At 37.2% G+C, this 25,579-nt stretch overlaps 2 protein-coding genes across 3 annotated transcripts in view; both read left to right on the forward strand.

The window, feature by feature from the left end:
- entpd4 (ectonucleoside triphosphate diphosphohydrolase 4) overlaps positions 1-1,562 on the forward strand; it is an 18,331-nt gene extending 16,769 nt beyond the window's left edge. For both annotated transcript variants that reach the window (XM_016243286.1, XM_016243287.1), the window contains exon 13: positions 865-1,562. In XM_016243286.1, coding sequence (XP_016098772.1) covers positions 865-1,102 — 238 coding nt within the window. In that variant the 3' untranslated portion in view covers positions 1,103-1,562. The remainder of the gene's footprint in view (positions 1-864) is intronic.
- A 13,220-nt stretch (positions 1,563-14,782) lies between these two features.
- slc25a37 (solute carrier family 25 member 37) overlaps positions 14,783-25,579 on the forward strand; it is a 36,214-nt gene continuing 25,417 nt past the window's right edge. Inside the window, exon 1 of the mRNA XM_016243292.1 lies at positions 14,783-15,233. Within this exon, the coding sequence (XP_016098778.1) occupies positions 15,063-15,233 (171 nt within the window). The 5' untranslated portion in view covers positions 14,783-15,062. The remainder of the gene's footprint in view (positions 15,234-25,579) is intronic.

Raw genomic sequence — 25,579 nt, forward strand, 5'->3', positions numbered from 1 at the left:
AATACTGTACATTATTGTAGGTCCTCTATGCCCCGCCTCTCTCAAACATGTCGTTTTCAACAAAGCCCCCTCCTTTGACAAGCGCAGTCTGCTCTGATTGGCCAGCTGACCCAGTGCATTGTGATTGGCCGAACACCACAAGCACGCGTCGGAAATTTAACGCTCCTTACCATAATCACGAGCGTCAGCTTTCTCTAAGTAAATATCAAGACAGTTAATAATGTCGTTAGTTTTACCATCAGTTCAAGCCCGAAAGCGCAACAGAGTCGCGTGACAGACACAGTGATGATGCAGTACACAAGCCGCGGTTAAGACAGCTGACGTGCTATGATTTCTGACAGACAGTTCACTCTCCTGTGATGTGACCCTGTTCCCCTCACACACACACACACACACACTCTCTCTCTCACACACACACACACACACGACGCGTTACTCTGCGCTGCGCAAAACTCCGCATTTGAACAGTCAATAGCAAATACTTAAACTAATCATTTTTTTTAGAAATAGCCTTTGTGCACAGCCAGCCTTGTACTCTTCTAGGTTCAAAAAATTGTCGTTCATAAAATGCGTTGCACAAATTCGAACATCTGGGTTGTGCCGTTCTGTTATAAATAAATCTTAACCAATGATTCCTAATTGCATCTACTTCCGGAAGGCCATGAATATTATAATATAATAAATATATAAATAATATATTTGAAGTTACAGTAAACACCTTACAAAAGTGACACATTACTCGTACTATACCATACTAACACAAAAAAGCACATTAAAACAAAATGTTTACATTTTTTATATATTTAATTAAATAATGCCTAGTTATTTGAAAATGTAATACCAAAAATATCCTTGTTTTGTCAGGGACATCCCGCAGGAGAGTCTGAAAGGCTCTCACTCTCACTGGCACCACAGCTTCTCCTTCATGAACAACCACTATCTGTTCCTGGCCTGTTTTCTGGTGGTGGTTTTGTCCATCCTCCTCTACCTGCTCCGGCTGAGACGCATACACAAGCGCTCCACACTCCTGCGCGGTGCCTCCGCTTCCGTCCAGTGGCTGGAGGAGGGCCTGGGTTCACCAGACCTCCCTGTTACCCTATAGGGCCCTGGACCCCGTCAATCAAACAGCTGGCCAATCACTGGAGGAGACGTCACGTCGGCCCCTCACTGGCCAGTTTTGCATTTTCACAGAATAATTTGCAAAGGATTCTACATGACATTTGCAGCCAAGGCCAGTCAAACGTTGGTGTAATGTAAAGATTGCAGCTCTGGGAAGGACCGCATGGCTGCCTGTGATCAGCTGTGATGTTTAGTTATTTATTAAGAACGCTGAGGCTGCCTTTTGATTTTCAATGTCACTATCAATGTGAAAGAGGGCGTGTGATTTGAGTATGTTTTATATACGTGTCCCCAATTTGCATACTCCATAGTCTAGACAAGATTCTGAGACCTCGAGACTGAACGCATGATTAAACATTTATTAAATGATTCGGTTGTGCCAAAGAGAAACAGAGTGAGATTCATTTTTAAAGATGAATATTAAATGTTTTTACCACCAAAAACTTTTCTTTTTTTTTTTTGGTCTGTTCGATACAATACAATAGAAACTCGTGTCTTGGAGCTTCTTTTGGGGGGATTTTTTTTAGACACTGGAGTTGGACTGCTCTTATATCGAGGTAGAAAGTAAAACTGTTTTGAAATCCCTTTAAAATGCAAAAACACCAGCCACGTTTAGAAAGTTTGGCAAATTTCTAAAACAATTCAAGTTCACTTTTTTTCTACCTAAAACACCTTTCCATGAATGATAAAGAACGGCACTAAATATCCATGGAGGAATGTTATGTTTTTATTTTTTCTTGTTAAATAGATGACTTTCATGGTAAATATTACAGTGTTACAGTGTCAGAATTACTGCTTTATCATCGATACTTCTTATTGCTTGTATGCGAGTGTAAGATTGTGAGCATGTGTATGTATGTGCACCTTGATTTTTATTTATTTTTTCTTCTTTAATGCCATCGCCCATCATTTCAATGACTTCACATGAGGATGAAGCTGTAAAATGTTATTTAAACACGTAGAGCTCTATGATGAGAGTCAGTGCAATATATTACCAGGTAAAAAATCACATCTTTGCGTTCCAGCTTGCAATTTCACCCAAAAATAAATTGTCATGTTCTTCCAAACCCATATGACCACTTCTGTTGATGACTAAAAAATTATTCGGACAAATATATCAGTCACTCTTTTGCACGCAATTACAATGAATTAGGATCAAGATTTAAAAAGCACCATAAAAATGCTGATGTGTGTATATTCGAAGCCAAACAATAGCATTGTGTGAAGAAACACCCAAAATTTAAAGCAGCACTATGTAACTTTTTCTGAGTTCAAAATTTTGCAAAATGTATATGAGCGAGACCATCATGAATTCATCTTCCAACCCGTGTTTTTGTCTTATTCTGAATCACGGTACACTTATAATAAGTACTTATATTTGGACTATTGTAGCCTGGTCGGGTCGTCACCGCTGCGGAGTAACACATACCTGCGTGAATCGCCAGAGACATAAACTTAGAGAAGTAGCTACGATTAGAATGTTCTTCCACGGGATGTGTGCAGTTCTGTTTATTAACCGCTAGAGCGCCAAAAGTTACATAGTGCTGCTTTAAAGGGGTGGTTCACTGTTTTTTTTCTAGGCTTGATTGTGTTTATGGGGTGCAGTCTAAAAAAAAAAAAAGCATTATTTTCCACATAATTTACCTTTATTCCACACCGCTCTGTCCCTTCTCTCAGAAACAGTCTGATCATTTCCTTCTTTTATGAAGCCCCCTCCCTCAGAAATAGGCGAAGGGTTCTGATTGGTTAGCTAGCCCAGTGTGTTGTGATTGGCTAAACCGCCTCTAGTGCGCGTCTAAACGTCTCGCTTTACGATATCGATAACGATATCTCCGTTTGCATTGAACTTTCAGCTTCGTAACTTTGCAGATATTGTTTATGCTCAAACAGCAATATTACACACTAAGGTTAAAAAAAAAAGTGAAATCGCAATGAACCACCCCTTTAAGTCATTTCAGTCTGTTTTTCATACAAAGCTATAATAGAGTATAGTGTATGAGTCGAATGGACCAGTTTAATGATTCTTCTGTGATGCTTTTTTTGTCATTTGAGAGTCCTCATCTGCTGTCGATATATTGAAAATAATCAATATATTTCCAAAATTCATAGGAAGAAAGTCTTACAGGTTTGGAACAACATGAGGATAAGAACCAACCTTATAGGGAAGGTTTATCAAAAAAAAAAAGAAAATTCTGTCCTTATTTACTCCCCTCAAGTTGTTCTAAACCTGTATGAATTTCTCTCTTCTGCTGAACACAGACGATATTTTGAAGAATATTGGTAACCAAACAGTTGTTGGTCCCGATTGACTTCCATAGTGTTTCCCCCCCATTGTGTGGAAGTCAATGGGGACCAACAACAGTTTGGTTACCAATATTCTTCAAAATATCTTCTTTCATGTTCAACAGAAGAAAGAAACTATTACAGGTTTGGAACGGTTTGAGGGGAGTAAATAAGGACACATTTTTCATTTTTGGGTGAACTATTCCTTTAATATTTTTTTTTTTACATTTTTCAAGGTAACTTTACTGTACATTACAATAATTTTGAGGCTTAGTTAGGATGTATTATGACACGGTTCCAGAGACAAATGACAAAAACATGCTTCTAAAAGCCATTTAGGATTAAAGTGGCGTTCACTGACCTGATTGACCTGAATAGGTCTGTGTATTTCTCAATGACTTGTTTTTCTCAAAGAAAACCTCTGATGTGGGGTTGTTTTTCACGTCTCTCTTTGGAGAGTCAGTCACTGCTGTATATTGTTGGTGTTTGTCATGCACAAGTACCATATTCACACAAACTGTTAAACATGTTTGCACGCAGAAACATCAAATCCTTCAATATTGCTGTTGTCAAAGATAACAAGAAATTAAGAATTAAAAAGGTGTTTTGTGTGTTTTCTTCCTAATGGTGAAAAACCCATAGACGTGTACTGAAAGAGGGACTCTTGAGTCTTGACTAAGACAAGTGTTGAGTTCTTCACGATCTAGAGCACTTTGTGTCAGTGGTTTATTTACGATGTCTACTGGACGGAGAGGTTAAACCCTTCTCGTTTTCACTTCACTGAGAGCTGTAAAGAGTGACTGACCCCAGTTTTCTCATTCTTATGTTACAAAACAAACCTGAGAAGATGTTAAATGTCCAACCATGTGGTCTTACACTTATGAAAACATTAGGTTTGTTAGCTCCTGTGATAAAAAAAAACATGTTGTAGGACCTTAAAGGGTTAGTTCACCCAAAAATGAAAATTCTGTCATTAATTACTCACCCTCGTGTTGTTCGAAACCCGTAAGACCTTCGTTCATCTTTTTTTGGAACACAATTTAAGATATGTTTGATGAAATCTGAGGGCTCTCTGACCCTCCCATAGACTGCAAGGTAACTACCACGGTCAAGGTCCAGAAAAGCACCAAGATGATCGACAAAGTAGTCCGTGTGGCATCAGTGGTTCAACTGTAAAGTTACGAAGCTACGAGAATACTTTTTTGTGCAAAGAAAACTAAAATAACGACTTTATTCCACATTTTCGTCTCTACTGCATCACTTGTGGATGCGCGTTCACAACAGTTTCATGACGAGAGCTCGCGTCATGATACTGTCGTTAACCACTTAGAGCATATTCGAATGTTATGCATATGCGTGTAACAACAGCAAATATCAAAAGTTAAAAATTGAAAAAAAATAAAACCTAAATGACTAAAAATATATATATTTGCCTTGCATGTCATTGGAATCCCAAACTACTTTTTAAAGGGCACGTTTACAGATAAATACAGTGACTTTATAATGATTTTATTCTTGCACTTGAAATATGTAAGATATGTACATGTGAAGCAAACATTTTTGAGAAGTTAACCTGGAAGTATTTATAAATGTCATTAATGCATGACATAAAAATATGTTTTGATTCACATTTAGGCTATTGCACTATCATTTAAAAGTTTGGGGCTGGTAAGATTTTTTTTAATGCGGCTGCTCTGCTGCGGTCTGACCCATTTATTTCATCCTACTGGTGAAAAAAAATATTTTCCATGATAATATTGTTCTTTATAAACATTCATTCGGAAAATAAATGGACTGACTTTATGTGTAAATGGACAATCTTTATTTAGCAAAACATGCATTAACTATTTATTTTAAACAATTAATGAATACTAAAGCCAGCTGTATGTATATGCTTTCAAATCATGTTACACTTGTACAACAAATAAATAGCTTTAATAAATATTTAGCTGTAGTATTGTTCAGGGGTCTTTATATTCTGTGTTATACAACCCATTTGTCTGGCCTGTCTTTGTGAAGGAAGGTCATGAATTGGCCTGAGGTGACAGAATTAGTTGTCAAGCAATTCGTTTTTCTGAACGGTCTAAGTATAAATTTGGCAGACAGAGACACACTGTCAGCAGCATGAATCAGCAGCCCAGTCATTTTATTAAGAGAACAAACCACTCGTCTGACACCTACCACATATTAACTAATATTTTCATAATAACTTTTAAAAAATCTGATGACCATAATATGTTAGGTGCCTTGCGGTTTATGTTTTATGTTTTTTTTTTTGTTTCGTTTTTTACAATTTACACTATCGTTCAAAAGTATGTGGTCAGTAAGATTTATTTATTTTTTGTAAAGAAATTAATACTTTTATTCTGTAGAGATTGATTAAACTGATCAAAAGTGACAGTAAAGACATTTTACACTGATACAAAAAAAGAAAACATCAAAATAAAAGCATCACAGAAAAAAACAGCAGAAAATTCAACTTTGACATTACAGGAATAAATTACACTTTAAAGCATATTAAAATATGAAACAGTTATTTGAAATTGTAATAATATATCACAATAATACTGTTTTACTGTGTTAAAAAAAATCTTTAAAAAATATTAAAAAGCATTAAAAATTTTACCCAAACCAAACCTGTCACTGGTGTGTATTATTAAATTATATTTTAGGATACATACAGTATCAGGCCTGAACAGAAAGGAGCATGGGAATATCAGAAATATGCAGTTTGAACATTTAGTCACTTCTATCCATCTAGGAAAATTCCCCAAAATTTGATCTTTAAAAATCGAAGATATTTTTAAAAATGTAGTTTCCAATTAGTAATGCCCAAACCACGATGATTAAGTGCTGCCTGTGACATAATAAATCAGAAGATCCTGGAAAATATAATTATCTATGAGAGATTTGTTTTATTTAGGCTTATTTAGTGGATGTTTGAATAGCAGTCACTAACTTACACCATTGGGTAACTTGCATACGTCGATTAACAGGGTGTTTCTTCAACCAAGAACACTTTTAGCCCTGTGGATTGAATATAAAGTCTCCTAAAACACACTTTTCATACTAACTTAATTTGTCCATTAACAATGTCCAACAGAATTCAGTCCATTTTGTTTTCTGAAAGTCCTGAATATCATTTTCACAACATCCCAAGTAATGTTTTGTGTATGCGCTGTGGTGGAAATAACATTTGCAACATGTTTATCTGATTCCTTTTCTTGCTAAGGGTAATTTCACAGCATTTAATATATCCTACATACACAAAATTATATCATATTTTTCATAATTTAACATAATTACAGCTTGATTTGAAGTGACAATAAATTATTTTGTTCACAAGTGATATTAACCTTTTTTTTCTTCACACATCACAACTTTATTTTAATTATGTTTAAATGTTTAAAAAAAAAAAACCTACATTTAACACTTCACTTACAGATAACTACAGACCTATCTCGCTCCTTCCTTTCATAGCAAAAACACTCGAAAGAGTTGTTTTCAACCAGGTATCATTGTTTCTTTCACAGAGTAGCAAACTGGACACTAATCAGTCAGGTTTCAGGAGTGGCCATTCAACTGAGACTGCATTACTGTCAGTCACGGAAGCCTTGCGGATGGCAAAAGCTGACTCCAAATCAGCTGTTCTTATTTTGCTGGATCTATCTGCTGCTTTTGACACTGTCAATCACCAGATCCTCCTGTCTGCCCTCTCTTCACTGGGCATCACAGGGATTCCACTTCGCTGGTTTGAATCCTATCTCACAGGCAGGTCTTTCAGGGTGGCCTGGGGAGGGGAGGTATCCAAAGCACATCAACTGGTCACTGGGGTTCCTCAGGGATCAGTTCTTGGACCCCTCCTCTTCTCCATATACACTACATCACTGGGTCCCATCATACAGGCACATGGCTTCTCCTACCATTGCTATGCTGAAGATACAGCTCTATCTTTCATTTCAACCAATGAACTGCACAGATCTCAGGCTGCCTGGTGGACATCTCGGCATGGATGAAGGCACATCACCTACAGCTCAGGCAAAGACTGAGCTTCTTGTCTTCCCTGCCACTCCGACTCTACATCATGATTTCACCTTCCAGCTAGGTTCTTCTATAATTACTCCATCAACTTCGGTCAGAAATCTTGGTGTAATCTTTGATGACCAGCTGACCTTCAAAGACCACATTGCAAAAACCGCTCGTTCATGCAGGTTTGCATTGCACAACATCAGAAAGATCAGGCCCTTTCTAATGGAGCATGCTGCACAACTTCTTGTCCAGGCCCTTGTCATTTCTAGGCTAAACTACTGCAATGCTCTTCTGGCTGGACTTCCATCAAGCACAATCAAACCTCTACAAATGATTCAGAATGCAGCGGCACTACTGGTCTTCAACGAGCCCAAAATAGCTATGTTACACCTCTCTTTATCTCCTTGCACTGGCTACCTGTTGCGGCTCGCATCAAGTTCAAGACATTGATACTTGCATTCAGAACAGCCAAAGGCTCAGCACCCTCTTACTTCCTCCTGTGTCTGTTTGCCTCTTTAAGAAGAATCGCTTTATGTATTCCCCAATTGTAAGTCGCTTTGGATAAAAGCGTCTGCAAAATGACTAAATGTAAATGAAATTTTTTTTTTATTATTAAGATAACGGTGTGAGATGAAGGCATGATAAAAAAAAAATCTGACTGTAGATTATAGACTGTGACCTTCATATAACAAAAAGTAAAAAGCTGAAACCAGTTTAATAAAAATCAACCACTGACACAAAACTGCTCCTTATTATTGGTAAAAGGTTAACATTGCAAGTTTTATTTCAATGGGCTATCAGTGGGATTTAGTAGTCTCTCTCCCTATCTACTCTAGCACCATCTACAGCCTGCCAAGACGTGTGTAATTCTCTTATTTCAGATATTTGTGTTTCTCAAAACAAAAGCATAATTTCAGGGACGTGATTAGTTGAAGAGTGCAACTAAATTGTTGAAGGAACTGATATGCTTTGACCAAATCAGATTGACTTTGTTCTTAGAATGGTTATTATTTTAAATACAGCAATTTTACTAATGAATCATTTGATCCCACATGACCAGGGTTATTCTATGACTCCGTTATTATGCTTCCATACAGTCCCATGCGAAAAAAAGAGCACTTACTAATAGACTAATGTCCAATTAAATGTTAAAGTTGTACTTTTAAAGTGCATTTTTAAATCATTATGTTTGAATATTTTTTGTGTTTTAAAGTACACTTATTTCGATGTGTTGACTAACATACTAAAAGCACATAAATTACTTAAATAATTTCAAATGTAGTGTATCTGATATTGCATTTAAAGTTTAAATGTACAAAGTTGCAATGTCATGATTAGTCGTGTAAAAACAAATATATCTAAACACAAAACATACAAGTTTCAAAATGACAGAATATTTTAGTTCAATTTAAATACTATGAAATCAGTACACCTGGCACTTCAAACACATTTCAACAGACAACAGAAGTAATGAAATTACTTAGGTCTTAAGTTCAGCTAATTGCATTTAATATAAATTTAAACTGTAATATATTTTCATTTAATTGTAAATAACATGCAAGTATCTGAAAACATTACATTCAGTTCACACAGTTTTATTTCTGAAATAAAGTATTCTTCTTAAAGGGGTCATAGGATGCTACATGCACTTTTACAAGTTGTTTGAGCTGAAATGTGTGTTGGTAGTGTGCGTACACAACCACCCTAAAATGATAAAAATCCACCCAGTGATTTTTTTTTTAATCGTGTTAAATGTTTTCCCCTTTCTCAAATCGAGCCGATTTCAGATGCCTGTCTGTGTGACGTCACAAAAACAGGCCCCTCCCACGATAGTCTGATTGGCAGTAGCGTTTCAGCACAGACTGGACTGGTGTCTTACCTCAGACCCGCCCTGTGTGAGCTCATCAGTCCGCCATTGTTTCACCGCCGGAGCAGATGTAGACAAGAATGACTCCTAACAAGCGTTTGAGGTGTTCTGTTGTTGGATGTAATAATGAACAGCAGCCCTCATTTACTCCTGACATCTGAGCCGCTGAACTCGCAGTGGATTACGTTTGTTTCTGAAGGGAATGCGCCCCCCGATCTACATAAATGCATCTATGTTCGCGCGAATCATTCATGATCCAGCCTCATCTACAGAAGAAGCGAGTATAATGTTTTGTAATGAATCTTTGCAAATCGCCTTTCCTAATAATGTGCTAATTAGCAAGTTTCAGGATGAATGCAGCTAAAGTAAACAGTCTCTCTGAGAGCAGCTCGGGGGAAAAGGGGCGGGGTCAGCAGAGCTCATTAACATTTCAAGGAAAATGCTACAAAAACGGCTTGATCTGAAAAGAGCTGTTTTTGACAGGGTAAAAAGGGTGTTTTTTACACTACCATTGAGAAATTTTAACCAAACTATGTTACAGACTTTTCATTAAGACCCTAAAGAATCATATCAACTTGTGGAAAATAGGCACCCTATGACCCCTTTAAAGTATGCATATTTTTCACAAGGGAAAACAGTTAAGAGATACTCAAAGATTTACATACACACTACATTTTTTTTTTTTTACTTTAAGTTGTGAAAATAATCCCAAATCATCAATAATCAAGAGTGAAACATTTATTTAACTATACTGGGAATTTCCAACTGAAACAGTCAGCATCAAAAATTATTTCTCCCCCAACCTCAAAAGGTTTGATAACTGCACTTTGCACTTTCCATGTTCTTGATGACACTTCAGAAGTAATTGTGAAAAAAGAGAGTGTGTCTGAGACTAAAGCTATTATTATAATCATGTGAAACCGTCTCAGACGCAGACATTTTGTGATAGAATGTTACAGAGCCTCATGATAAATTATTTAATGAGTCTATTCAAACACAGAAGTGCTGTATGTATACAGAAACCACATACATCCAGCTATACACAGCTCACACATGAGTTTGTTCTGTGTTGGAGGAAGTCTGTGAAACTGGTTTGATACACTGTGTCTCAGTGTTCAAATGCCATGCTTTGGTTTATGTTTTCTCTCTCAGGCAGTGGCTGAATCATATGATCTGCTCACATGGGTTGTGATAGGAATGAATGAAGCCCATGAAGTTATGTGTGTAGATGTGACGGCTCAAAAGCCAACAATGTTATTTAACAAATGTTGTTGATAATTTGATATGTCACTGGGCTAGAGAAGCATCAGGCCCTGCTACTAATCATTTCTGCCTTCTTTTGTGAAAAAGAAGTGCCTTTAATTGTACTGAATGTGCACTTATAGTGTAGTTCAAACCTTAAAAGTATATTTTGAATAAACTGTACTTCAGGATAATATAATATAAATAAAATAAAATATCACTTAAGTATAGGCCTACTTAAAGAGAGTTCACGTTCATGGATGTTTGAGTGCACTTTTAAAGTGTCTTTAATCTTGTTGTGCTTTAAAGAAGTACACTTATTTTGATGTGTTGACTAACATAATAATTCAACAGAACTATGAAATTACATATAGCCTACTTTTTAAAAAAAAATCTCTCTTAAGTTCAACTAATTGCATAACAATTTAAGCTACGTAAACAATTTTTTCATTTAATTGTAAATAACATGCAGTTAATTCAGTTTGCAAATAAGTCTATTCTTTTAAAGTATATTATTTCCTAAATAAGTACTCTTTTTTTAAAGTATCCTATAGGCTACTTCTCTCGTTCATCCCTGAACTTTATTCTCAAGAGCATGCGAAAATGTCCTCAGATGGGACTGCTGTTTTAAAAAATGTTTGTGTGTGTGCAAAATAGGTGGAGTTAGGGGACAACTGGTCAAAACTGATTCTCTGTATCATCTAGTCACAAAGTGAGCAGATGCTGCATGATAAAGTGAACACGGTTGAACTTCAGATCAATTCTGAGAAAAGACACACCTAAACTATCACACCCTCACAGATGGATCTGACCAAATCTACAGATAGCATGTGTGGAATGACATTTAGAAGTTGATTTTAAAATGCAAAGTATTTAAAATTCAAATGAAAATAAAGCTATGTAAACACTTGCATTTTTGCAACACTATAAGTGTGTCCCATCAGGTAATGAAATGTTCGACACACACTTGTGGTCTTCATCCTCACTTGAACACTTGGGCCAAATACAGGAAATACGTCATATAAGTGTTCAAGTGTTCAAGTGCAAAGACCGCAAGTGTGGGTATTTGGACAAGGCAATAGTCATGAAAGTGGCTCGTTAAGTGCACTTAAGTTTTATTTCAGTAATATTATCTGTAAGTACATAGTATTTCTATTCACTAAACCCTAAATATGTTAAGAACCTAACAAACTTGAAATGACTGAGTCTAGAGAGGATGTTTCTAGACCGTTTGTGAGGGGTTTTTGGAACTACAGAAAGTGAGGTTTATGTTGGAACCATAACCATTCTGTCAAATAACAACATTTGATGGAATATATAGGCCTATATATATATATATATATATTTATACTTTTATAGTTAAGAGGCCTTTTTTCTTAAACGTCCTGGAACAAACAAGGACATTAAACTGGAACACGTTCATTAAATACATCTAACATTTAATCGAAAAAGTAGGTGTATATATATAGCTAACATGTATTTATTCTGTGCCGGTACTTCTTGAACACTTCTGAGTATTGACTCAAATAAATCAATGAATCGTTTTTAACCCGTTATGCCGGTCGAACAAACAGAATTGCTCAATTGAATCGTACCTGCCAAAAAAGAACAAATCAGGCCGGAATTTAATAATAATGAGTTAATAAGAAGTCATTGAATAGAACTTAAAACAGGAATTAAAAACAGGAAGTTTAATAGTGAAAAACACTCCTTAAAAGAAGTATCGCCCTAAAAAACTCCACAGGCTTCCCCAGATAACTGTACTTTTTGAATGGCCACATTAGATTTTAGCCCCACCTGTGCTTTACCGGTGTACCGATGTTTCAGTGTAGAATGAAATTAGGCGTGGAGTATTATTATTAATATGCAAAAGAATTTATAGATTGTGTCGTGGTCATAATGATTTAGCTACCTGAGTTAAGCATTTTTTATAATATTCTAATTTGACCTTGAGAGTGCTTAAAACGGGTCGTTAAATAACTTTTTCAAAAGTTATCTGTTGGGCCATGCTAAAGTTTGTTATGATGATTATTCAGTGCCATTCCTAATCGTTTGCTCAATCATTCAAAAATGGTTTTAATCACAAAGCGAATACTGAATGTTTTTTACACACATCATGAATTTTTGCCCAAAACGATAGGCCTACATTTAGTGGACAGAATGCATTTAGTGAACAAATATGGTTAAAGACAGAAAAAAAAAACTGTGCAAGAATGTGAAAACAAATCTTTAACCACTTGATGTTGTCTTTAATAGTGCATTGTGATGCTCTGTGATTCAGATGAAAAAAATTATATTTGACTCAAATGTGTTGTTGGTCAAGTTGTGAAATCAGTAACCCATGCAGTACTTTAACAACGTTTTACTTCTATTCTACAAACGTATAACAATTCAAATGTTTTATATTTTAATAAAAAATGGCTAAAATTGACCATACAGTAATTTGTACATTTTCATCTCAAAGATAAAAGTAGTTTCCTTTTTGCTGAATAAAGACAAGCAAATGATTCGGTGTTGAAGTTGTATTAACAGATGTGGTAAAGGCATGACACAAATTACATTTACAACACATCTGTATGAATATAAAATACATACAAAAAAAAAAAAGCTTTACATAGGTATATTGATCAGCACAAGCCAAGTATGCGTCATAGGATCTTATTTTATTTGAATTTTTTTTTACAATTAGTAAAGAAATATAATTTCGGCAAAAAAAAAAAAAGATTGCAAATCTGATATAATTTACTATAAATTACTCAAATTGGATCTGGAGAACCCCTTCGGTATGCATTATTATGCACGGTTAAGCCTTTTTAGTTGGATTGGGATACCTTTGATCATCCTGATTCCAAAAAGTGTGGATTTCAAGAACAGAATAGTAAAAAACTTTGGTCAAATAATACACTTGTATCATATGGTATACATATTTATTTAGTCATTTAGCAGACGCTTTTATCCAAAGCGACTTACAAATGAGGACAATAGAAGCAATCAAAACGAACAAAAGAGCAACAATATATAAGTGCAAATGACAAGTCTCGGTTAGCCTAACGCAAGGTGTGTGTATATATATATATACACTGTGTATATATTGTACACACACACATATACACACACACACACAAAGAAAAACAAGTAGATAGAATAGAAAAAATAGAAAGCTAGTGTTTGTTTGTTTAAAAAATAATAATAATATATATATATATATATGAAGAGTTCAGATGCAAAAGCCTCTAAGTGCCATCTGAAATTTTCTTCTAAAATTAGCATTTTTATCAGGCCCCTATATTTATGTTCAGTTATTTTACTTTAATCGCATAGAAAATGACCTATACATTGCCATTAGAGTAACATTACTGAACCTAAACATAGGAGCCTCATAAAAATGCAAATTTTAGATGAAAATTTCAGATGGCACTTAGAGGCTTTTGCGTCTGAACTCTTCATATATGATATACACATATTGTGTAGCATACATGAAAAGACATGAAAAGGCATGCATAGCCAAAAACAATGTTCTATTTTTTTCATTCACGATTTGATATACTTTATGGAATATGTGCGTATGCCCATACACTGGTATTCCCATTCAATGTATCTATACATTGCATCTAATTTACAAATTACTATGCTCTTGGGGCAAACCACAATGAAAAAGAGATAAGTGTAATAATGGGAGTAACATATTTGCAACATTTTCATAAGGATGTCTCATATTTAGGAATTTTGTCTCTCCCCAAAATGCCTGATTAACATGCTGTTTGTCCTGGTGTCCTCTACAGAAGACATGCATGAAAACTATGCCTTGTTTCAGAACAAGAAGTCACAAAAATGTGATGATTCTGTCAGTAGCAGTCATATTTAAAGAACAAGTAGAAGGAGTGTTTATGATCAAACCTCCTAAAAAGCCCAGAATGTGCTCTGTACAGGACATCCATGTATAGTCATGAACAGTCACAGAGAAATTCACTAAAATGCAATGTCCTAGGACAAAAGTCAATGTCCATATATAACAGGGATCCTCAAATCTGGCCCACGAGATCCACTTTCCTGCAGAGTTTAGCTCTAGCCCTAATCAAACACACCTGAGCATACTAATCAGTGTCTTCAGGATCATTAGAAAATCACAGGTAGGCGAGTTTGATCAGGGTTGGAGCTAAACTCTGCAGTGCATTGGCCCTCCAGGGCAAGATTTGAGGAACCCTGATATATAACATGAGCAAACTCAAGATTAGAAGTGCTTCTGGGGGGGATAACAGGTAAAATGCAAGTAGCATAATCTTTTGATTTGTAACAGATGCATGCATTCATTGCAAACAAACAGCTTCTCCACATCTGGTTCATATGACACTCTGGAAACACTTTTGCTGAAACATATGATGCATGCTCCGCAGAGCAGCGCTCTGATTGGTCGCGGGAGCGCTGCGTCAGGCTGACGCTGTCGGTGGTAGTGGTGGTAATAGTGCGCTCGTGCTGCCGTTTCACATCTGCGCGCATCAGCCGTGCGTTTAGAGCTTCGCGCATGGAGTTGCGCAGCGAGACGGTCCTGGCGAGTCTGGAGATGTCGGAGGTGGGAAGCGACGAGGAGTACGAGAGTCTGCCCGCTCACGCGTCGCTAGGCACGCACATGACAGCGGGCGCCGTCGCCGGAGTGCTGGAGCACACAGTCATGTACCCCGTGGACTCGGTCAAGGTAACCCAGCAGGGCATGAACACACGCACTAATGTGTCGGGTGTGCTGTCCGCAGCCCTGGACAGCTCATGCGGCGCAGCCGTCAAGCGAACTTTTACAACAGAGTTAGGCTAGATCAGCACGGCTAGTGATGTGATGACTCAAACCTTCTCAAACTGGTCCAAAACAACAACTAAACCAGCACAGTCGGCCATGCCTTCTGCTGTTGAACCGCGCTGAGTGTGCTGTGTGCTGTACGATTTAGTGTACTTCCTCTCCAGACAGACAAGTTAAGGGACCGTCTCAAAAGTGCGTAAACATAATAAAAAAGATATGCTTTACAAGATTCGAAAACAGGCAAAGCATCATGCATATTGCCACACCCACTCTGTTACATTCATAAACATGTGTCATGCACATAATATCGCAATGTGAATATTTTTGTATGAGAAATGTTTGTGAATACGAACCAGACTTGTGTAACAATATCCGGCCGCATGACCAAGAAGTAAAAGAGTTTTCAATAATTCAAAAAATTGTCTAAAAACAACAACTGTATTTTCAACAGAAAAAAATATGAATGTACAAAGTAGGGCTGCACGATTGACAAAAATCATAATTGGCGATTATTCGCTTGAAATTGTAATTGCGATTATTAATTACGATTATCACAGTTTACATTGAATGATGTTTATACCATTGTTTGATGCAACTGCATGCCGTATTTTTATATGAAAATAAACAAGCTGAAAACACTCTAACTGAAAAACTTTTAGCCCATGATGAAACTTCAGATGCTGAAATGAACTTGAACAACGTCTGTGGTGTACCTAGCAAAGGAAGCATGAGAACATTTGAGCAAGACGCTGGGGGGAGGGGGAGTCAAACCTCAGTGTACTGAATTCTCACTCGGATTTCCTTGACCCTTGGACTTTCCTTGGCAGTGCCCACATCAGTGCCATACACCGTTGTTTGAATGAACGTGTAGAAGTTGCACAAGGCCTCATCATACGACACCGCAAAGACAAAGTGCACCTTAAAGAGTTCATCAAAGGCTGCAACAGCTGTCTGCGTCATGCAGGGAATGACCTTCTGGTCCAGGATGATGTAAAACTTCTGAATGCTACTCCTCTTTTCTCCAACACAGAGGAGGAAGGGTTGTGTAAATCCAACTCACTCAAGAAATGTCTTGATGCTCGTCCCCACCTAAGAGCATATGACGAGAGATTTTAATCAATGTTTTGTATAACAGCTGGCAGATCTTTCATGTTCAAATTCACAAATAATATTCTCATCCTCAGAGGTGTGACATAATGAGAAACGTACACAAATAACATTTGTAAAATGTATTATGTTGAGATCTACATTAACCAAAATTAACAAATGAAGTTTTGAGATGAAGATTTGATGAAGTTTTCTGCCCAGTCCTATATTTTTGAACCTGTTTTTGATGACTACGCAGATACACCTACAGATGACACTAACTGTGGACAAGACTAAATGAGTAAATCTTAACAAATTTATTTTACCTTTATGAACTTTACAACATGATCAGCCACTTCAGTTGCACTGATCTTCCCAGTCTTCCTTCCTTTTACAGTTGGAGGCAAGAGCTGAACGAGCAAGAGAATAGCTGCCACATCACTGTCCCATCCTAGCAGAATAGAGTATACAGTTAAACCTTAAACCATTAAAAAAAATATATATATTTATACTTACCATAATCAGACTCCTCCAGAGCAGACAGAAGGTCATCCACATGTGCACCAGGGTGCAGGTTTTTGCAGTCAGCAATTATTCTTGGCTTGTAAAATGTTGGCCATTTTGCAATAAACTTGCTTGAAATGCCATCTCCAAAAAGCATAGTAAAGTCTTGGTCAATCTATCACACAGAGAAATCATGTAAACAACAAACATTACAATTACATATACAATTAACATCAATATTTTAATATTTCTTACCAAGCCTGGTGTATCCAAAAATCGGGTAAAGTAATCAAGGATGAGTGAAGATTTGTCTGGATCATGTATCAAACTCTTTCTGTACTTGAATGTTGTCCTCATTTTATCCTTAATAACTGGTGCGTCCGTTAAATGCTTCATCATGGATATAGCTTCTGTGCATTCATCACCTGACAGCTGCTCAGTTGTTGAAGATGTCTCGCGCAAAATCTTAGGACCATCTTGGTAAACCACCTTTGATGACCCCTTCAAGTTATTTACAGAGTTGTGCTGAACAGTTTTCAATCTGTAGGCAATGTAACCCTGGCCACTGCGTGGATCGTAGTACTGTTCCTGTCAAACAAACGTTTAGCATCAATAAGTCAGCATCAATGTATCAGGCCCAGGCGGTATTGCATGCACACAATTTTCAGAATAATATATTGTTTACAGAAGTTCTGTGCATGACCCACTACTACTTCGTTTTTTTTGTACTCCAATATATCAGAGCCTCCTGGTTTTGAGTGCAGTGCTGCATGAACTAGCTGAAGAGAAAGAAAAAGAAAAAAAAGATGAATGCAAATAAACCAGTCTTTGATATACTAATGTTGGTAAGATCATTGATATGGTATCAAAAATTATATCATTCAAGGACAAAACTTAACTAAGAGAGGAAAAATAACTGACATCTTTTGACGAATTGCAGTCAGAAGGTTCTTCTAAGAATTGCTTTTTGCGTGCCTTTGAAGATTGTGGAATCATTGTGGAATCTGAACTTTCTGATTCCACTGATGAAAATGACGACTCGGAGCATGAGGGCTCAGAGAAATCGGTCTCAGCTTGCGGAACATTATCTTAGAATCACATACAGCACTCAAGACAATTGAACATTAAAACATTAAAAAGACAGATGCTATCATCATGTATTGTGAAGAAAGATATTTGAGAATACAAACTAGATTATACATTTTTGAACATGGCAGCAGGTCACGAGTTTCTTACCCGATTTATCATTATCACCATCCAAAACTTTGAAGGACACCTTAGATGTTCTCACAAGCTCATAAAAAATATTAGCATCAACATCAACTCCTGCAGTCTTTAAGAACCACATTGGCTCTATGCGGCAAGTTGAACTTGACTGAAGCTTAGAGGTAGAAACAAATACAATTCGATTTCATGTTCAAACATACTGAAACGACAACATTTTAATTGCTTGGCATTATTTTCAAATGCAAGTAATACCTTAAAAAAAGAAAAAAAAAATCTAATACAATAAAATAAATAACTATACAGATCAGTAGGATAGAATTGATGTCAAATGTATTGAAAGATACAAAGATTTAACATTACTATATGCTAAAAAGTTAAATAAAACCACTTTAGTGTGATCAGAATATTATTTGGGATTACGTTTATTTATAATACACTGCATATCTAATACAAAAAAATGTAGATATATTATGACTAATACTTTTTAATATGAATAAGAATCATTGATTTCAAAGTGAAAAACACTGTCATAATGAACTTAAATTTACTCTAAATGTGAAAAACGTACCTTCTTTAATGAATTCACAGAAGTCAAAACAGTCATTTTTCACTGGTATTCGGATCCATTTCGGGTTACCTTTACACTCCACTTGAACCAGCATTTCTTCAGAATTAAACACTCTCACTATTAGGATAATCACAGACAGTCTGTGTACTTTTTTTTTTTTAACCAAGCTAGCACATATCTTAGGTGTTTTGCCAGGTGTTTGCCATAGTATGTCAAACAGTCATCTAGAATAAGACACCAATATAAAAAACTAAAACACACACCGCTAACATTAACGTTACATCTAACGTTAACTCCTAAAATAAGTTTAAACCAATCAAGCAAGTTTAGCTTATAAATGAATTAAACTGAGTGACGTTTTTGTCCTGATAAAGTGTTGTTTTGGTGATATTTCTCATGTTTACGTCAATAAAAAAGCCAGGCCTGCAGCACCCCTCGAAATAATGGTATTTAGTTAATCTAGCATTATAACGTTTAAACGTTCTTCCACAGACAATATTTAATAAAATGGCAACTTACATGGTAAAATAAACACCTTAAACAGTGTTCGACGAGGGTAGACTTTAAGCCAGTAACTCACCTACGACTAGCTGAAACATTCTGAAATTGGTCGCGCGGTGCACAATGTCAACACTGTTAATTTTACACCGTCCCTGAAAATTCTTCACCAGTGATTTTGCTGTGTATAAATACATTGTGGGTGATTTGAGCTCTTTCGATAAAACAGCCACAAAGTTAAATAGATTTAAGACATTGTTTACTTTCATATTTATAACGTATATATTAATCATATAAAAGTTAAAAATTATTTACTATACTTAATCTATTTGCTAACATAAACTACATGTAAAAGGTTCACGATTTTATGAATAATGCACATATTTAACCAAGTATTGTGGATTTTGCTCTTTTGAGACGCTCCCTAACTTGAAGTGTCCAAGTGGGGATCCTTGTGAAGACTTTTTCACTTCAGATGCTTAAAGGCACAATATGTAATTTTCGCCGCTAGAGGGCGAATATTCAAAATAAACAAATAGACAAAGGCGTAGTTTGATGACGCCGTGATTGAGTGTAAAATCATGGGAGTTGTGGTCTTCATCCCCACAGCCGATGCAATCCGACGGGTCTCGGGCAGAAATCATGTTCATGGATGAGCTAATGATTTATTAACGTAGTAGTATGAAGCCGGGTGAGGCTGAAAGCTGTCGAAGCGAAACGAGGCCGCTGAACGAGCGTGACACACGGCTCGAAAGCAGCAGAGCTTTTATTATGCCACAGTCGACCGCTTCCGCTCCTTCCGGTCGTGCGTATGTGGGGTAAAGCAGCGCTGTTTTATCATACTAGATACATTTGAAAGTTCTGTTATAATGCTACTCTGTGCGGTCGTCACCGTCTATTAAAACACACAACATATTAAAGCGTCTTTGGTGTTTCCATGTTTTCTACAAAACAAAACCGGAAATCGAGGGGTTATGACGTCATTGGCAGGCGACACAATGACACTATGGGCACGCTCCGTGTCACTAGTTAAAATAGCTTATTTCTCTGGATTGAAACATTCTTCGAAACATTTGGGATAATGTAAGTACACAAGTCAGCAAAATATATAACACTGTTCTAGTGGTTTTTGGATATTTTAATTAAAAAATCTTTCATATTGTGCCTTTTAAAACAATTACATCATCGAATAATAATATTATTAATCATTTTGATATTATGCTTTTAAATGTGATCTGAACACGATTAAGCATGATCCATGACTATTATGCGATTACATGTAAATTAATGAAGAAGAAAAGATCTAATGTCCAACTTTACCGCAGCCACATTCACTGCTAAAGCAGCTCTCCTAACCTCATATTCCTCTCTAGACTCAGTCATTTCAAGTTTGTTAGGTTCTTAACATATTTAGGGTTTAGTGAATAGAAATACTATGTACTTATAGTACAGTATAGCTTGCTACAATAGTGTTTTAACACTCATTATAATTGCCACAAGTCAATAACAAACTCATACTGTAAATACAAAAAAAGAGAATATTCTTAATCATTAATTCATTCATAAGTTATCTTAGTTGCACATTTGTCAGCCAAGTAAGATACTTTTTTTTTGTGAAAAATAAGTGCTTATTGTATTCAGTGTACACTTGTGATGTATTATAAAAAGAAAACAAAACTACTTACAGATAATATTACTGAAATAAAACTTAAGTGCACTTAACGATCCACTTTCATGACTATTGCCCACACTTGCGGTCTTTGCACTTGAACACTTATATGACGTATTTCCTGTATTTGGCCCAAGTGTTCAAGTGAGGATGAAGACCACAAGTGTGTGTCAAACTTTTCATTACCTGATGGGACACACTTATAGTGTTGTAAAAATGCAAGTGTTTACATAGCTTTATTTTAATTTTAAATACTTTGCATTTTAAAATCAACTTCTAAATGTCTGTTCAGTAGTCCCTATAACATGACATAATTTTAATTTGTGGTGCTTCTAATTAAGTGATAAAATCAGTTGCAAATGTTGTACAAATTAAATATCACCACTACTCATCTTTCCACCAATAAAACGTAAAAACACTGTTTTTCTACCAAATTTTATGTAATATCTAATTATTATATTAATATTTAACTTGGATTGGAAAGGTTTCCGTGACCTCTCGTGAGATCTCGGCAAAAAGTCTCATGGTTTATTTCCAGAACATGATGCATGATGGGATACACTAAGTCAACCCTCTACATTGCGAGTAAATCACTCGCATATGCGACTAAATCTTCACTCTGGGCGACTAAATGATGTCTAATATTAGCCAATGGCTAATAAATTCTCAGATTTTACTCGCCAGTGTGTGAGTTGGAGGCTGAGTATAAGTTTAGCACGGAAATATTTTCACTCACTGAACACTCTGACTGAGCGCTTCAGAGTTTCTCTCTCCGTCAAGCGATCTGTGATATTTTTCAGTTCATCTGAATAGATGTGCAACGCACCTGTGTTTATGTATTTGGCGTACCGTAAACTCTAGTGTGAAGGCGCACGACTCGCCGTCACTTTATCTCACACACACGCAGAGAGAGAGAATTGACGCGCTACATGTAAACGATATTCTTTACATTTAATTTTTGAATAATCAAAAAAAAAAAACACCATTCCAGTTAAAATGTTCAGATAAAATGACTATTATGCATTCAAACATGGTTATCAAGTTAATTCTAATTATTACAATTCTAAAAAGAACATTATTTTGTGTATTTGGTGTAATGAAATGTGTTTATGCGATTAAAGGTAAAAAAACCCCATTATTTTCCACATACTGTGCATTAATGTTTCTCCTCTATGCCCCGCCTTTCTGAAACGCGTCGATTTTTACAAAGCTCATCGTTCTGAAAAGCGAGGTGTGCTCTGATTGGTCCAGCTATCCAGTGTGTTGTGATTGGCCGAAGATCTCAAGCGTGTGACGGAAATGCTGCGCAATGTTACAACTTAACCACTGATTTCTAGTCATGTCCTCTTTTGGAAGGCCAAACAAAGTAGTTTCACTTTCACAACGAAAAACACGGCAGGCTTTAGTGAGCAACGGCAGGCAGGCCGGCCTAAGAACGGAGCGGCCGGCAGGCTTGCGGCAACCACATGTGACGACCCCGGGCTGGACTCCGCTTCGTCCACGGTGAAAGCCGATCCGTCGATCCACAGCGCGAAGTTGATGTATTTCCTCAGCGACCAGCACGGATCAGCTCTAGGCATGATGAAACAGATATCGTCCTCTTTTGGAAGACCAAACAAAGTAGTTTTGCTTTCACAATGAAGCACACAGCGCCTTCACGACATGGCGGCGGCAACAACAATATTACAGCGAAAATAAAAGTTACGCCTTCTTTCTTTGAGTGCACATTTGGGCAATGTTATGCAAATCTTCCCACATAGTGACATAGACATGTGGGGGCGTGTTAGAAAGAGCCGTTTTAGGTAGGCGTGGTTGACTCTTAACTTTAATAAAGAATTTCTCTTTGGATTTGGGTTAGGGTCTTTAAAAAATCTTCATATGATGCGATTAAAATTTTTCCTTTCTCTTTGGAGTGTTACAAGCTCTTGGTGCATAAAGAAGATTTGTAAAATTGCAAAGACTAAAGTCTCAAATCCAAAGAGATAATCTTTATAAAAGTTAAGAGTCAACCACGCCTATCTAAAACGGCTCGTTTAAACACGCCCCCACATATCTACATCACTGTGTGGGAAGATTTGCATAACACCGCCCAAATGTTCACACAAAGAAAGAAATATTGTAGTATTGCAACAATACTGTAATATTGTTGTTACCGTGTGTTTCGTTGTGAAAACAAAACTACTTTGTTTGGCCTTCCAAAAGAGGACGATATCTGCTTCGTCATGCCTAGAGCTGATCCGTGCTGGTCGCTGAGGAAATACATCAACTTCGTGCTGTGGATCGCCGGATCGGCTTTCACCGTGGACGAAGTGGAGTCCAGCCCGGGGTCATCACATGTGGTTGCCTCAAGCCGCCGTGTGTTTCGTTGAGAAAGCGTTTCGTTGAGAAAGCGTAGGCTGCCGGTACTTTGTTTGGCCTTCCAAAAGAGGACACAACTAGAAATCGGTGGTTAAGTTGTATTTACAACACTGTTCCAGAACAGTTCAACCCAAATATTCAGATGTGTGCAGAGCATTTTATGGAGGACTGTTTCCTGGGAGAGTAGACTACAATGTCGGCTGTTCTGACTCTCAGAGTGTTAGTACATTTTTCATATTTAAAGGATTTGCCACTGATGATTCAAACGCAAGTTTTGAGCAGTGGAGAGTAGCGCTTGTTGTTTGACATTTCTCCGGCCCATGTTGACCCATACTTGGAATTAGTGCTCTGCATTTATCCCATCCAAAGTGCACACACACAGCAGTGAACACACACACCCCGTGAACACACACCCGGAGCAGTGGGCAGCCATTTTTTTGCTGCGGCGCCCGGGGAGCAGTTGGGGGTCCGGTGCCTTGCTCAAGGGCACCTCAGTCGTGGTATTGAAGGTGGAAGAGAGCGCTGTACATTCACTCCCCCCACCTACAATCCCTGCCGGTACGAGACTCGAACCCGCAACCTTTGGGTTACGAGTCCGACTCTCTTAACCATTAGGCCACAACTTCCCTTGTCTTTATGTGAGCTATAAACTGATGAAAATGGGCTAACAAACGGAAATGGGCTTTCATACATTACATTCAGTTCGCACTTAAGTATTTTCTTTTAAAGTGTATTATCGCCATAATAGGTACTCTTTTAAAAGTATGCTTTAGTGTACTTCCTTTTCACAAGGGCTTTCTTATAGTCTTTTTGCAGTATACTTATTACAAGGTCAGTCTACCCTTGAGTAGGGTTGGGTATCGTTTGAATTTGATCGATTCCGATTCTGCTTATCGATTCCGATTCTTATCAATTCCTAGTTTAGATTCCAATAAGATAAAAAATCCAATATATATAAAAAAAAATGAAGTCAAACATTTATTCTGTCTTTTTACAAAGCATTCTGTTGCAGCTGAATAACACGAGCAAAAATCAGCAGCCTACAGAACACTGCAAGAGGAATTTTGCCTATGCTTTAAAAAAAAATACCACAGCAAAAACAACTAGATTAATATACATTTCAAATATTAAAGTGTTAAAGACAAGTAAACAGTCAGTAATAAGATAGGAACAAACAAATCAATTAGCAATATCATAAATAAATACAACTGAATAAAAATTCAGGTACAGAAACTGTAATTAAAAGTTAAAAAACACTGCATAGTTTTCTTTTCATAAATAAAATATAGATTAATCAATTAAAGTTATTAAATATATTCAGTCAAGATCAGTGAATGATTTTCTTTTGTTCTTTGATTAACATTAATGACAGGCAGTGCGTTTATTAGGCTGCTGTCTCTTTAACACCTAACGCACGCAGATCTAAAAATACTGTATAGAGAAAGAAATGTGTGTTTTCTTTCTCATCTGTTTACGTTCACGTAAGACAAAAATGGCTGTGTTTATGATGATATACTGACATAATTTTCTGCATATTGGCAGACAAATATGAAAGAAGTCAGTTTCGGCCCGGAACAACCTTTTCTACAGTGGAAATACACGGAACGGTTCGAGAACGGACACAAACCGGGAACCCGTACCGCGACCTATGTTCTCTGTGCTCGCGCTTGCGCTTCGTGTGCGCTTCACGCAAACAGGGCGCAAGTTCTTTCCGTTCCTGCACTTAAATAATTTTTTATTAAAATGCGAACGCAGGAATCGGTAAGCAGAATCGAAATGCACGCGTCTTATCGAATAACCGGTTCTTGGACATTTGGGACCGGTTCTAATATGGAACCGGTTTTCATACCCAACCCTACTCAGAAGGTAATCCGTTGAGTGTGCACTCTCCTGAAGTCAACAACAATCTCCTTCGTCTTCTTCACTTTCAGAGAAAGATTGTTTTCACTGCACCACCCAGCCAGGCGGCTCACCTCGCACCTGTAGTTTGTCTCATCTCTGTTGCTAATGAGACCCACTACAGTCGTGTCATCCGCAAACTTAATGAAGAGGTTGGAGTTGTGTGACGGTGTGCAGTCGTGTGTCAGCAGAGTGAAGAGGAGGGGGCTCAGCACACATCCTTGGGGGGGGGGGGGCCCAGTGTTCAGTGTGATGGTGCTGGATGTGTTACTGCCGACCCGTACTGCCTGAGGTCTCCCAGTCAGGAAGTCCAACAGCCAGTTGCACTTTCGATACCCAACCCTACCCTTGAGTAATCTTGGGTTTAGTGAGTCGAGGTCATAATGGTGGTAGTGTATGACTCACCCTTTTCCCGGGGTGTGAACTTATGACTTTGTAGTT

Source organism: Sinocyclocheilus grahami, unplaced genomic scaffold (genome assembly GCF_001515645.1).
Source record: "Sinocyclocheilus grahami isolate Dianchi unplaced genomic scaffold, SAMN03320097.WGS_v1.1 scaffold686.1, whole genome shotgun sequence".
In the NCBI taxonomy this organism is placed as follows: domain Eukaryota; kingdom Metazoa; phylum Chordata; class Actinopteri; order Cypriniformes; family Cyprinidae; genus Sinocyclocheilus; species Sinocyclocheilus grahami.